This window comes from Bos indicus x Bos taurus, chromosome 7, assembly GCF_003369695.1.
Source record: "Bos indicus x Bos taurus breed Angus x Brahman F1 hybrid chromosome 7, Bos_hybrid_MaternalHap_v2.0, whole genome shotgun sequence".
Lineage (NCBI taxonomy): Eukaryota > Metazoa > Chordata > Mammalia > Artiodactyla > Bovidae > Bos > Bos indicus x Bos taurus.
The window spans coordinates 69,512,985-69,529,254 of record NC_040082.1 but is presented as its reverse complement, the minus strand read 5'-3'; the positions used below and the strand labels follow the sequence as shown (position 1 = coordinate 69,529,254).

At 39.0% G+C, this 16,270-nt stretch overlaps 1 protein-coding gene across 1 annotated transcript; it reads right to left on the bottom strand.

Annotated features, from left to right (window-relative positions):
• Nucleotides 1–2,913: 2,913 nt before the first annotated feature.
• Nucleotides 2,914–3,837, bottom strand: LOC113896605 (olfactory receptor 13G1). Its single transcript, XM_027548835.1, has one exon. It carries the CDS (start codon nucleotides 3,835–3,837, stop codon nucleotides 2,914–2,916), a length of 924 nt encoding a protein of 307 aa, XP_027404636.1.
• Between the last annotated feature and the right edge of the window lie 12,433 nt (nucleotides 3,838–16,270).

Sequence of the window (16,270 nt, the reverse complement as noted above, 5' to 3'; positions counted from 1 at the left end):
TGAGATGGAGAAGATACTGTAAATAACTATTGAAATGACAACAAAGCATATACATATTACATAAGCTTAACTAATATAGTAGAGGCAGGGTCTGAGACAATTAATCCCAATTGAAAGAAATTCTATTTTGAGCAAAATGTTATTAAAGAACATTGCATGCTACAGAAAAATCAATAATGACACGAAGAGTCATGTGATTCAGCAAACTTTATTTTTGTTTTAAGGAATTGCCACCACCACCCCAACCTTCAGCACCTACCATCCTTATCACTCAGTAGCCATTAACAGCAAGGCAAGGTCATCCACCACCAAAAAAAGATTATGACTTGCTGGAGGTTCAAAGTTGATTAGCATTTTTTAGCAACAAAATGTTTCACATAAGGGAGGTACATTGTTTCTTTTAGACCATACTAATGTATGTAATAGACTATACTGTAGTATAAATGTAACTTTTATTTGCTCTGTGAAATTAAAAAAATAAGTTTGACTTGCTTCATGTGATATTTGTTTCATTGTGGTGGTCTGAAACCAAAGACATTACTTGTAAGGTATGCCAGTATTGTCTACAAGCATAGCACTCTGAATGTGCCCGATCTTTTCTGATCCCAGAAACTAAGCAGGTTTGGGCCTGTTTAATACTTGGATGGGAGACTGCCTGAGAATACCGGGTGCTGTAGGTTTTTCATTCTATCGTTGGACTTCCTGATGGCTCCGATAGTAAAGAGTCCGCCTGCAAACCAGGAGACCAGGGTTCAATTTCTGGGTGAGGAAGATCCCCTGGCAAAAGAAATGGCAACCTCCTCCTATATTCTTGCCTGGAGAATTCCATGGACAAAGGAGCCTGCAGGCTACAGTCCATGGGGTCGCAAGCATCAGACCAGTACTGAGGAATTAATGAAAGGATCATCAGCTAAAGTTAGATTTCAGACAGACTGGTAAAGCAAATCTCAAGTTCCATGATACATCATCAGTTAGTACAAACAAGAAGAGATATAAGCCTATATTTCTGACAAGAAAGTATTATCTATTTTATTATCCAGCATGAAAAAGAAAACTTCTCTGCACCCAGTGAGGGGCCAGCCAATCAGAGACTACAGCAGCCCAACCAATGAGAAGCGTCCATAATTTGACCTCTTAAGCTTCCTCCAATGGACTAATTGGTTATTATAGAATTTCCAGTTTCCCTTTTTCTCTACTTGTTGTCGTGTGCTTAGTTGCTTCAGTCATGTCTGACTCTTTGCAACCCTATGAACTGTAGCCCACCAGACTCCTCTGTCCATGGGATTCTCCAGGCAAGAATATTGGAGTGGGTTGCCATTTCCTTCTCCAGGGGATCTGCCCAATCTGGGGATTGAACTCATGTCTCTTATGTCTCCTGCATTGGCAGGTGGGTTCTTTACCACTGCTGCTGCTGCTGCTAAGTCACTTCAGTCGTGTCCGACTCTGTGCGACCCCATAGAGGGCAGCCCACCAGGCTCCCCGGTCCCTGGGATTCTCCAGGCAAGAACACTGGAGTGGGTTGCCATTTCCTTCTCCAATTCATGAAAGTGGAAAGTGAAGTCGCTCAGTTGTGTCCAACTCTCAGCAACCCCATGGACTGCAGCTTACCAGGCTCCTCTGTCCTTGGGATTTACCACTAGCACGGCCTAAAAGCAAGTTCTCTTTCATTGTTCTCTAGATTTGCCTATGGTCCACCATTGTTCGCATACTCTGAATTCCAATTCCTCCAAATATTCTTGAGTAGACTTGCTTTTGCTGGTAAAATAATGGCTATTATATTAAGTTTGACACATTTAGAAAGACTTTGACATATATGTCTATATATAAAAATATATAATTATTCTTATATTTATTTACTTTATTAATAAATAAATATATTTTTTTACTTTATTAATATAAATAAATATTCATATATATATACATATATATATATATTTAGACATGTGGTATATGTCTATATGGGCTTCCCAGGTGGCACTAGTGGTAAAAAACCTTCCTGCTAATGTAGGAGACATAAGACGTGCAGGTTCAGTCCCTGCATTGGAAAGATCCCCAGGGGGCGGACATGGAAACCTACTCCAGTATTCTTGCCTGGAGAGTCCCATGGACGGAAGAGGCTGGTGGGCTACAGTACATTGGGTTGCAAAGACACGGACACAATTGAAGTGACTAAAACACACATTTATGTCTCTATATATGTATATATATAGCGATAGATATGGATATCTGTTTGTGTGAGGCTATATCTATGTTGTTGTCGTTGTTCAGTCACTAAGTCATGATTGACTCTTTGTGACTCCATGTACCAAGGCATGTCAGGCTTCCCTGACCTTCACTATCTCTGGGACTTTGCTCAACCTCATGTCCATTACATAACAAATATTGTTAAAGTGAAAAGTGTTGAATTGTGAAGGCAATGAGAATTCTAGGAACAAGGTAGGATTAAGAGAAACACTATGATTACACTGTAATTAGTTTGGAAAGTTCTCCTGAAAGAGAATGTTTCAGGAACGTATAGAATGATCAGTCAGTACAGTTTAATTATAAGATAATATGTTTATTTATTTATTTATTTTTAATTTGGCTGCACTGGGTCTTAGCTGAGGCACACAGGATCTTTGTTGTCACATGCAGGCTCTTCATTGCAGCATGAGGGATCCAGTTCCCTGACCAGAGATCAAACCTGGGCCTCCTGCATTGCAAATATGAAGTCTTAATGACTAGACCACCAAACAAGCCTGAGAATAAGTGTAGTTTAGAAATGAAGATCTAAGGAAGTGACTTACTATGAGATGAGACATTCTTGTGCTAAGAGGGAATGGAAAAATTGGGGATTGAGATAAATATGAAAGGTAAGTAAAATCTAAGATGTAGAAAATGATTCTAGAGAGTAGACATTCTCCTTTGAAACTACTAATGTTTCAGGAATGCAAATACTTTCCTAATCCCTGCCTGCATGTCCTTATTTTGGAAACTGTACACAATTGGGTTTAATGTAGGGGTCACAAGAGTATAGAGTGCAGCTACCACTTTGTCCCTTTCAAATGTGTAGCTGGAAGCTGGGCGTATATAGGTGTAGATTACAGGAGAATAATAGAGAGACACCGCTATGAGATGGGATGAGCATGTTGAGAAGGCCTTTCTCTTCCCTTCTGTAGTGCGGATGCGAAGAATGGCAGCAATGATAAAACAGTAGGAGATGCAGGTGAGGGTGAAGTCACCTACAGCCAGAGTAATATCAGCAACATACACCATCACTTCATTGATTCTCACTGGGCTGCAGGACAAAGCTAGCAGCGGGGGTATCTCACAGAAGAAGTGGTCAATGGTGTTTGATCCGCAGAAGGTCAGCCTTAGGATGAGACCTGTGTGTACCCAGGAGTTGGTTACTGCAATAGCCATGACAGTGCTGAGCAAGACCACACACATATAGTGGTTCATAATAGCACTGTAGCGTAGAGGGAAACAGATGGCCACATAGCGGTCATAGGCCATAGTGGTGAAGAGAACCATCTCAGCACCCAGGGACCATGTGAAGAAGAAGAGTTGGGACATGCAGCCTCCATATGAGATGATCTTTCTTGATGTTAGCATGGCCTCAAGTATTTTTGGTATTATGCTTGTTGTGCAGATGATGTCCACAATAGCCAGGGCCAGAAGGAGAACATACATGGGTGTATGCAAGCTAGTGTTATAGACTATGGCAATGACAATGAGCATATTGCCAAGGAAAGCCATGAAGTAGATGAAGAGAAAGATAATGAAGAGAACTCCCTGGAGTTCAGGTTTTTGAGTGAGGCCTAGGATCATGAATTCAGTTACAATGCTGTTATTCATCTTGCTTTTGTGATTAAATGATAGACAGTGCAGAGAGTAAACAACTGTGAATTAAAGGTATCTGGGTGCTGCTATTAGAAGATTGTGTGTGTATGTGTGAATTTAGTGATTTGATTACAATATCTACTATTCTCCTGATGAATGCCATTTTCTGATATATGTTCTTCCATGACTCCATTAAAGGAAATCCTGTAATTGAAATAAAAAGATTTTTAAAAAGTCTTTACATTTCAAAATTGGCATATTAGTTTAAATTTGTCTTTGCATAATTTGCATTCATATATATGCATATAAACACAAGGGAAATATGACATAGTTACATAATATCTCACTAATTTTGTAAATAACATGTTATCTTCCAAGAGAAAATACCAAGAGAATATCCTGAGGCTGGATACTCATGGGACCAATGATTAATTAATTGGGTCCAAGGACTAAGTAATTTAGTCAGATGCCTGCCTTGCTATTTTGTTTCTTTAGTTTGACAAGCACAATTCTATAACTGAGTGATTTTTTTTTCTCGTGCTGTCTTAGAAAGGCAAGAGGGCTTGATTAAAATTAGAAAGTTGAGGATTACGTCTCTACTGGGGTTTCACTGGTAGCTCAGTGGGTAAAGAATCCTCCTGCAATGCAGGAGACACCGGTTAGATTCCTGGGTCAGGAAGATCCCTTGGAGAAGGATAGGCTACCCTCCCCAGTATTCTTGGGCTTCCCTGTTGGGTGGCTCAAGAGGGCTTGATTAAAATTAGAAGGTTGAGGATTACCTCTCTATTACATTGCAATTGTTAATTGACCACTTAACTTTCGTAATTTCAGATTTGTTTTCTTCAAAATTGGTACAAATTCTGACAAATATTAGATATCTTACAGACAGAATGTAACTTTCTTGAGGATAAGCAAGGAAAGAGGCACCTAGAATTTTTTTTTCCCTAAAATCTGTCACTAGGTACACAATGAAAAATCCTTATTCTATTCTTCCTCAAAACCTCTCCAGTGTTTTGTCAACTCTTCTATTTTTTTCTTATTTATTTGGGTAATTTTTTTTTATTGATGTATAGTTGATTTACAATGTTATGTTAATTCCTGTTGTACAGAAAAGAAGATTTGGGAGAATGGTAATGAAACATGTAAAATATCATGTAGGAAACGAGTTGCCAGTCCAGGTTCGATGCACGATGCTGGATGCTTGGGGCTGGTGCACTGGGACGGCCCAGAGGGATGGTATGGGGAGGGAGGAGGGAGGAGGGTTCGGGATGGGGAACACATGTATACCTGTGGCGGATTCATTTTTATATTTGGCAAAACTAATACAATTATGTAAAGTTTAAAAATAAAATAAAATTAGAAAAAAAAAGAAAAGTGATTCAGTTATATATTCCTCTTATATTCTCTTCCATTATTGTTTATCACAGGATATTGAATATAGTTCCCTGAATTATACATTAGGACCTTGTTGTTTATCTATTCTATAGATAACAGTTTGCATCTGTTAACCTCAAACTCACAGTCCGTCCCTTCTCCTCTCCCCCTTGGCAACCAACCACAAGTAAGCGCTCTATGTTTGCAAGTCTGTTTGTTTTCTAGATAGGTTCATTTGTGTCATATTTCAAATTCTACAAATAAGTGATATTGTACAGCATCTGTAGTTCTCTTTCTGAGTTACTTCACTTACTATGATAATCTCTAAATCCACCCGTTTTTGCAAATGGTACTATTTCATTCTTTTTATGGCTGAATAGTATTCTATTGTATATATGTGCCACATTTTCAAAAAACTAGAAATAGAGTTGTCATATGATTCAACAATCCTATTCCTGTACATATATCTGGTCAAAACTATAATTCAAAAAGATACATGCCCCCTTATATTCATAGCAGCTCTATTCACAATAGCCAAGACATGTGAACAATGTAAACATCCATCAACAGGTGAATGGATTTAGAGATCCAGTTAGATTTTTTATACATAGTCAGTCATTCACACGACTTCATAGCCATCAGGACTACTATGATTTGGCAAATATAGTAAAAATATTCAATGTAATTGTGAATATATTCCAAACTTTATTTTCCATCAGTGTGTTTTGACTTTTCAGAGATTATATTGTCTTTCTGATGTCTAAACAGAGGCATAAATAAAAATCACTTTTGAAGTCAAGTCCAGTCTGATTTGATTCCATAGGCCTTACCAACTTCAATTAATAATTTGATAAATATAAGCAAATACTAGATATATGTGTGGTTGTTCAGACTGGAGGAAAAAAATAAAGCTTTTGTTTAATCTGTAACTCACTTTGAGAAACCCAAGCTTTATTTCTTTTTTTCCTATAGTGAAGGTATTAACATCTGCCATTACTTGGATCTATGATATATAACAGGTTCTGTGTTAGGTTCTCTGAAAATATGTCCTTTTATCTTCATAACAACTCTGAGATTTTAATGTTACCATCTTTTAATAGTTGATAAAGAAAGAATGCACTGGATATAAAGCAAGAGGAGCTATAATTACATATCTCATAAGTGGAAAAGCCAGGATTCAAATCTAGGTTTTCTGACTCTAAACAAATTGCTCTTAATCTCTCTTCAATGAACTTTTAGGAAAAACAAAGATTAATTTGGCAAACATATGCAGAGATTGGGCTTCCCTGGTAGCTTAGCTGGTAAAGAATCCATCTGCAATGCAGGAGACACCGGTTCAGTTCCTGGGTTGGGAAGATCTCTTGGAGAAGGTATAGTGTACCCCCTCTAGTATTAATGGTTTATCCTAGGACCTTAGGATAAACAATAAGTTCCTAATGTGTAGTGCGGGAAACCATGTTCAGTATCCTGTGATAAACTATAATGGGAGAGAATATAAGAGGAATATATAACTGAATCACTTTTCTGTATAACAGAAATTAACATAACATTGTAAATCAACTATATGTCAATATAAAATTACCCAAATAAATAAGCAAAAAATAGAAGAGTTGACAAAATACTGGAGAAGTTTTGAGGAAGAATAGAACAAGGATTTTCATTATGTACCTAGTGGCAGTTTTTAGGAAAAAAAATTCTATGTGCCTCTTTCCTTGCTTATCAAGAAAGTTACTTTCTGTCTATAAGATATCTAGTATTTGTCTGATACTACCAATTTTGAAGAAAACAAATCTGAAGTTATAGAAGTTAATTGATCAATTAATAACTGCAGTGTAATAGAGATGTAATCCTCATATAATACCTTCTCCAGTATTCATTGGCTTGAATGGTAAAGAATCCACCTGCAGTAAGAGACCTAGGTTCAATCCCTGGGTTGGGAGGATCCCCTGGAGGAGGGCATAGCAACCAACTCCTATATTCTTACCTGGAGAATCCCCATGGGCTAGTCTATGGGGTCTCAAAAAGTCAGACATGACTGAGAGACTAAGCACACACACAAAGATTAAGTTATATAAAAAAATAGAAGGAACATGGAAGTTTTTTTTTCTAAATGAGATAAGGCTTGGAACAGGACAATATAGATGAGATAATTCATATTTGAAATTAAGTTGAAATACTTTTTAACATTTGAAAGATCTGATATTAAAATAAATTATATTAACAGATTTTTAAAATGCTGAATATTAAACATATTTTCAAGTGATATTGATGTCCTGTATTGTTCATTCCATCTGAATCAGAAATCTGATTCAAAGCTTCTTGACACGAATCTAATCACATCTGATGTCTTTCAGCCTACATGATCTCAACCATAGAAATAAGGACCCAAATATAAAATGAACCTTCCAGGATGAAGAAAAGAAACAATTCAGTTTTCACTTGGATGACTATTATTTAACAATGTAAATGATACTATTTATCTATGTAATTGTTACTGATCAATTCTCCCAAAGTTGGGCATGAGGGAGAGCTCCCAGTCAAAAGTTATAAAACCAAGTTTCAAAAAATGCTAATTTTACAAAATGATAGGGAAGTACATTTCTGACTCATTTTGTTTGAGTTAAGAGCAAAAGTGGTGGTGAAGAAAAATATGAGTTGTTTTTTTTTATTTCTTCTTGAAAAGTCCCAGCCCCTTCACAGTAATGGCACTGATATTCTCAATACTGGTCCCATGAGTTGGGATGGTTACTATGTGTAGAGGAAGACAAACCCCAAAATGGGAACATGACACAATTCACTGTGAGAAAAGGGTGTCTATTGACTATAAAAGCCTTGTTCAGAATGTCCACTATTGGCCCAGAGTGTAGATATATATTGTCTTTGATCCACAGGTGTCCAAACAATTGTAAATCTTTTCTACTGAAATTCTGCAGTTGAAATTGGCCTGGCTTGGATGTTACCTTTGATCCCTCCTGGGAAAATCCACAGTATCCAGCACAAAAAGGCTGCCTATACCAATAGGAAAGGCAATGGCACCCCACTCCAGTACTTTGGCCTAGAAAATCCAAAGGACAGAGGAGCCTGGTAGGCTGCAGACCATGGGGTCACTAGAGTCGGACACGACTGAGCGACTTCACTTTCACTTTTTACTTTCATACACTGGAGAAGGAAATGGCAACCCACTCCAGTGTTCTTGCCTGGAGAATCCCAGGGACGGGGAAGCCTGGTGGGCTGCCGTCTATGGGGTCGCACAGAGTCGGACACGACTAAAGCGACGCAGCAGCAGCAGCAGCATACCAATAGGAAAGTCTATTTCCTCAGGTCTTATAAATTAAAAACCATTATCTCTTGGCCATATCCCTTTCTATTCCTCTTATCTAGAATTATCTATTTTGCTTTAGTTATGATATTGACTCTGACTAAAATTTTCTATTGATTCAAATTTTGAGGTAAAAAAATCAGTGAAATTTTGTTAGTATTAAGTTAAGATATAGGGGTTAAATCTTGACCCTGGAACTTTCTGTCTATAATATTTCATTTTTAACGTACAGTCTTTGCCTCTTGTTCTATCCTTATTTGTTAAATGGGATATAAGAACAATGATAAACTCACTGAGTTGCTTTGAAGAAATATAAGAAATGCAAATCATTACCCCAATTTAGCTTTCAAATAAAGGTAATAGTATTATTACTTAGAATCCAAAACTCATGTATTTTTAAAAAGTCATAGTTTTACACATTGATTCTTTTTGTTTTTAATGTTTAATAAAGCTTTAAATATTCTATGTAACACTTCACTAATCATAATGCTATTAAATTTAATTCTAATCATATAAAAATGCAATATATATTCTCAATTATCTCGGAGTTAACGGTAAAATAAGCAACAGATCATCAACTATCATGCATTGAGAGCATGGTGAAACTATTAGAAGAATAGAACCATTTTAAATAATAACATAATACACTTAGTTTGAGCTTGGGTAGGATTGTTGAAAGACTAAGCAAAAATATACGTGGTATTGTCTTTGCACTCTACATATAAGTTAAATAAGCAGGCTGACAATATACAGCCTTGACGTACTCCTTTTCCTATTTGGAACCAGTCTGTTGTTCCATGTCCAGTTCTAAATGTTGCTTCCTGACCTGCATATGGGTTTCTCAAGAGGTAGGTCAGGTGGTCTGGTATTCCCATCTCTTTCAGAATTTTCCACAGTTTATTGTGATCCACACAGTCAAAGGCTTTGGCATAGTCAATAAAGCAGAAGTAGATGTTTCTCTGGAACTCTCTTGCTTTTTCCAGGATGTGGGCAGTTTAATCTCTGGTTCCTCTGCCTTTTCTAAAACCAGCTTGAACATCTGGAAGTTCATGGTTCACGTACTGCTGAGGCCTGACTTGGAGAATTTTAAGCATTACTTTACTACTGTGTGAGATGAGTGCAATTGTGCAGTAGTTTGAGCATTCTTTAGCATTGCCTTTCTTTGGGATTGGAATGAAAACTGACCTTTTCCAGTCCTGTGGCCACTGCTGAGTTTTCCAAATTTGCTGGCATAATGAGTGCAGCACTTTCACAGCATCATCTTTCAGAATTTGAAATAGCTCAACTGGAATTCCATCACCTCCACTAGCTTTGTTCATAGTGATGCTTCCTAAGGCCCACTTGACTTCACATTCCAGGATGTCTGGCTCTAGGTGAGTGATCACACCATTGTGATTATCTGGGTCATAAAGATCTTTTTTGTACAGTTCTTCTGTGTATTCCTGCCACCTCTTCTTAATATCTTCTGCTTCTGTTAGGTCCATACCATTTCTGTCCTTTATTGAGCCCATCTTTGCATGAAATGTTCCCTTGGTATCTCTTATTTTCTTGAAGAGATCTCTATTCTTTCCCCTTCTATTGTTTTCCTCTATTTCTTTGCATTGATCACTGAGGAAGGCTTTCTTATCTCTCCTTGCTATTCTTTGGAACTCTGTATTCAAGTGGGAATATCTTTCCTTTTCTCCTTTGCTTTTCACTTCCCTTCTTTTCACAGCTATTTGTAAGGCCTCCTCAGACAGCCATTTTGCTTTTTCTCATCTTTTTTTCCCTTGGGGGTGATCTTGATTCCTGTCTCCTGTACAATGTCACGAACCTCCATCCATAGTTCATCAGGCACTCTGTCTATCAGATCTAGTCCCTTAAATCTATTTATTACTTCCACTGTATAGTCATAAGGGATTTGATTTAAGTCATACCTGAATGGTCTAGTGGTTTTCTCCACTTTCTTCAAATTCAGTCTGAATTTGGCAATAAGGAGTTCATGATCTGAGCCACTAAGTCAGCTCCCAGTCTTATTTTTGCTGACTGTATAGAGCTTCTACATCTTTGGCAGCAAAGAATATAACCAATCTGATTTTGGTGTCGACCATCTGGTGATGTCCATGTGTAGTCTTCTCTTGTGTTGTTGAGAGGGTGTTTGCCAGGACCAGTGCACAGTAGTAGATATAATAGTCATCTGAGTTAAATTCACCCATTCCAGTCCATCTTAGTTTGCTAATTCCTAGAATGTCGATGTTCACTCTTGTCATCTCCTGTTTGACCACTTCCAATTTGCCTTGATTCATGGACTTAACATTCCAGGTTCCTATGCAATATTTCTCTTTACAACATCAAACCTTGCTTCTATCACCAGTCCCATCTACACCTGTTTTTTTTTTTTTTTTTTCGCTTATTTAATGTATATGCATAGTACATCATGAGAAATGCTGGGCTGGAGGAAGCACAAGCTGGAATCAAGATTGCTGAGAGAAATATAAATAACCTCTGATATGCAGATGACACCACCCTTATGGCAGAAAGTGCAAAAGAACTAAACAGCCTCTTGAAGACAATGAAAGAGGAGAGTGAAAAATTTGGCTTAAAACTCAACATTCAGAAAACTAAGATCATGGCATCTGGTCCCATCACTTCATGGAAAATAGATGGGGAAACAGTAGAAACAGTGGCTGAATTTATTTTTGGGGGCTCCAAAATCAGTGCAGATTGTGATTGTAGCCATGAAATTAAAAGATGCTTACTCCTTGGAAGGAAAGTTATGATCAACCTAGATATCATATTGAAAAGCAGAGACATTACTTTGTCAACAAAGGTCCCTCTAATCAAGGCTATGGTTTTTCCAGTGGTCATGTGTGGATATGAGAGTTGGACTACAAAGAAAGCTGAGTGCCAAAGAATTGATGCTTTTGAACTGTGGTGTTGGAGAAGAGTCTTGCGAGTCCCTTGGACTGCAAGGAGATCCAATCAGTCCATCCTAAAGGAGATGAGTCCTGGGTGTTCATTTGAGAGACTGATGTTGAGACTCCAATACTTTGGCCACCTGATGTGAAGAGCTGACTCATTTGAAAAGACCCTGATGTGGGGAAATATTGAGGGCAGGAGGAGAAGGGGATGACAGAGGATGAGATAGTTGGATGGCATCACCAACTCAATGGACATGGGTTTGGGTGGACTCCGGGAGTTGGTGATGAACAGGGAGGCCTGGCATGCTGTGGTTCATGGGGTTGCAAAGAGTCAGATATAACTGAGCGAGTGATCTGAACTGAACTGATAGTCTTTGTAAGGTAAGGGATTTTCAAGGAGTATGAAAAGAAAGAAAAGAAACTGGAGAGAAAAAAAAAAATCTAAGCTAATTCCAACACTAATATTGCAGACTTTAGGGGTGTGATCAGTGTGTCCGGGAAATGGCATGCAATCTTGTGACAGATTTGTGTGCACAGAGGTATTGCTGTCCTATGTGAAGTATAAAAAGATAAGACATCCCAATCATCATACTTCAAGAAAAATTTGTGTTTTGGTAGGCAATAACGGAGAAACTAGAAGTTCCCAAGAGTGGAAATAATAGGTGAAGTGTCCCAATATTAGACAGATAAGCCTGAAGGCAGCATGAAACATAAATTCAGAGGGAGACATTAAGTAGTCCATTTTGAGCTGAGATTGTTTACAAGCAACAATTGGTTGGTACAGCAATATCAATTAACTATATTAAACATTAGGTTTTATTTGTGATAGTTATCAAAATAACATACAATTTATATAATAGATAAAGCTATGTAGAATTTAGGCAAATCAGTTTTAATTACTTGGGAAAATGTAGACATATTGTCAAAAAAACCATGGCCAACCCTTGCTAGAGGAAGAAAATTGAGGTCAGGTTGTACTGTCTATTGCAAACGCGGCAGGAACAACCGACCACGCAGAAGTGCAGCTGCTGTGACGGAAAAGCACGGCCCAGAGGAGTTACCCCACACCTAAGGTCAGAGGTGGCGACCAAGAGTGCAGGGCTGCAATGGCGCAGGAGCAGCCTAGAGGAGCTATCCCATGTCCGAGGTCGGGGCGGCGGCTGACAGGAACAACCCCACGTCCAAGGAGTGGAGGCTGTGTGGGTGCAGGAGGGCAGAGAGGAGCTACTCCACGTTAAAGGTCAGGAGGGGCAACCTCGTCCAAGGTAAAGAGCAGCTGTGAAGAAAACCCCATGTCCAAGGTAAGAGAAACCCAAGTAAGATGGTAGGTGTTGCAAGAGGGTATCAGAGGGCAGACACACTGAAACCATAATCACAGAAAATTAGCCAATCTGATCACACGGACCACAGCCTTGTCTAATTCAATGAAACTAAGCCATGCCACATGGGGCCACCCAAGATGGTCAGGTCATGGTAGAGAGGACAGAATGTGGTCCACTGGAGAATGGAATGGCAAACCACTTTAGTATTCTTGCCTTGAGAACCCCATGAACAGTATGAAAAGGCATAATGATATGCCTGAAAGAGGAACTCCCCAGGTCAGTAGGTGCCCAATATGCTACTGGAGATCAGTGGAGAAATAACTCCAGAAAGAATGAAGGGATGGAGCCAAAGGAAAAACAATACCCAGTTGTGGATGTGACTGGTGATAGAAGCAAGGTCCAATACTGTAAAGACCAATATTGCATTGGAACCTGGAATGTTAGGTCCATGAATCAAGGCAAATTGGAAGTGGTCAAACAGGAGATGGCAAGAGTGGATGTCAACATTCTAGGAATCAGCGAACTGAAATGGACTGGAATGGGTGAATTTAACTCAGATGACCATTATATCTACTACTGAGGGCAGGAATCCCTTAGAAGAAATGGAGTAGCCATCATGGTCAACAAGAATCCAAAATACAGTACTTGGATGCAATCTCAAAAACGACAGAATGATCTCTGTTAGTTTCCTAGGCAAACCATTCAATATCATGGTGATCCAAGCTTATGCCCCAACCAGTAACGCTGAAGAAGCTGAAGTTGAATGGTTCTGTGAAGATCTACAAGACCTTTTAGAACTAACACCCAAAAAAGATGTCCTTTTCATTATAGGAGACTGGAATGCAAAAGTAGGAAGTCAAGAAACACCTGGAGTAACAGGCAAATTTGGCCTTGGAATATGGAATGAAGCATGGCAAAGGCTAATAGAGTTTTGCCAAGAGAATGCACTGGTCATAGAAAACACCCTCTTCCAACAACACAAGAGAAGACTTTACACATGGACATCACCAGATGGTTGATACTGAAATCAGATTGATTATATTCTTTGCAGCCAAAGATGGAGAAGCTCTACACAGTCAGCAAAAATAAGACTGGGAGCTGACTGTGGCTCAGATCATAAACTCCTTATTGCCAAATTCAGACTTAAATTAAAGAACGTATGGAAAACCACTAGATCATTCAGGAATAACCTAAATCAAATCCCTTATAATTGTACAGTGGAAGTGAGAAATAGATTTAAGTGACTAGATCTGATAGACAGAGTGCCTGATGAACTATGGACGGAGGTTTGTGACATTGTATAAGAGACAGGGATCAAGACCATCCCCAAGAAAAAGAAATGCAAAAAAGCAAAATGGCTGTCTGGGGAGGCCTACAAATAGCTGTGAAAAGAAGAGGAGTGAAAAGCAAAGGAGAAAAGGAAAGATATTCCCATTTGAACGCAGAATTCCAAGAATAGTAAGGAGAGATAAGAAAACCTTTCTCAGCGATCAGTGCAAAGAAATAGAGGAAAACAACAGAAGGGGAAAGAATAGAGATCTCTTCAAAAAAAATAAGGGATACCAAGGGAACATTTCATGAAAAGATGGGCTCAATAAAGGACAGAAATTGTATGGCCTTAACAGAAGCAGAAGATATTAAGAAGAGGTGGCAGGAATACACAGAAGAACTTTACAAAAATATCTTCATGATCAAGATAATCACAATGATGTAATCACTCATCTAGAGCCAAACATCCTGGAATGTAAAGTCAAGTGGGCCTTAGAAAGCATCACTGTGAACAAAGCTAGTGGAGGTGATGGAATTCCAGTTGAGCTATTTCAAATCCTGGAAGATGATTTTGTTAAAGTGCCACACTCAGTTTGCCAGCAAATTTGGAAAACTCAGCAGTGGCCACAGGACTAGAAAAGGTCAGTTTTTATTCCAATCCCATAGAAAGGCAATGCCAAAGAATGCTCAAACTACCGCACAATACCTCTCATCTCACACACTAGTAAAGTAATGCTCAAAACTCTCCAAGCCTGGCTTCAGCAATACGTCAACTGTGATCTTCCAGATGTTCAACGTGGTTTTACAAAAGTCAGAGGAACCAGAGATCAAATTGCCAACATCTTCTGGATCATGGAAAAAGCAAGAGAGTTCCAAAAAAACATCTATTTCTGCTTTAGTGACTGTGCCAAAGCCGTGACTTTGTGGATCACAATAAACTGTGGAAAATTCTGAAAGAGATGGGAATACCAGACCACCTGATCTGCCTCTTGAGAAACCTGTATGCAGGTCAGGAAGCAACAGTTAGAACTGGACATGGAACAACAGACTGGTTCCAAATAGGAAAAGGAGTACGTCAAGGCTGTATATTGTCAGCCTGCTTATTTAACTTATATGCAGAGTACATCATGAGAAACGCTGGGCTGGAGGAAGCACAAGCTGGAATCAAGATTGCTGGGAGAAATATCAATAACCTCAGATATACAGATGACACCACCCTTATGGCAGAAAGTAAAGAGGAACTAAAGAGCCTCTTGTTGAAAGTGAAAGAGGAAAGTGAAAAAGTTGGCTTAAAGCTCAACATTCAGAAAATGAAGATCATGGCATCTGGTCCCATCACTTCATGGGAAATAGACGGGGAAACAGTGTCAGACTTCATCTTTTTGGGCTCCAAAATCACCGCAGTTGGTGACTGCAGCCATGAAATTAAAAGATGCTTACTCCTTGGAAGGAAAGTTATGACCAACCTAGATAGTATATTGAAAAGCAGAGACTACTTTGCCAAGAAAGGTCCGTCTAGTCAAAGCTATAGTTTTTTCCTGTGGTCATGTATGGATGTGAGAGTAGGAATGCGAAGAAAGTTGAGCACAGAAGAATTGATGTTTTTGAACTGTGGTGTTGGTGAAGACTCTTGAGAATCCCTTGGACTGCAAGGAGATCCAACCAGTCCATCCTAAAGGAGATCAGTCCTGGGTTCTCATTGGACGACTTATGATGAGGATGAAACTCCAATACTTTGGCCACCTCATGTGAAGAGTTGACTCATTGGAAAAAACCCTGATGCCTGGTGGGATTGGGGGCAGGAGGAGAAGTGAATGACAGAGTATGAGATGGCTGGATAGCATCACTGACTCGATGCACATGAGTTTCTGTAAACTCCGGGAGTTGGTGATGGACAGGGAGGCCTGGTGTGCTGTGATTCATGGAGTCAGAAAATGTGGGACACAACTGACCGACTGAACTGAAATGTATTGTCTATTGTCTTTTCCAACTCCTAGAACTCTGAACATTGAATAGCTGCTTATACTGATCTTTTATTTATGTGCCATTTCCCTTTTTTTGAAAAACCTTGAGACAGTTTTAAGAGTTAAAAACAGTAATGATCCTACTTTACATATGAGGTAGTTGGTAGGTTTTAGTTTCAGTTTAGTTGCTCAGTCATGTCCAACTCTTTGAGATCCCATGGACTGTAGCACGCCAGGCCTCCCAGTCCATCACCAACTCCCAGAGTCTACCCAAACTCATGTCTATCGATCAGTGATGCC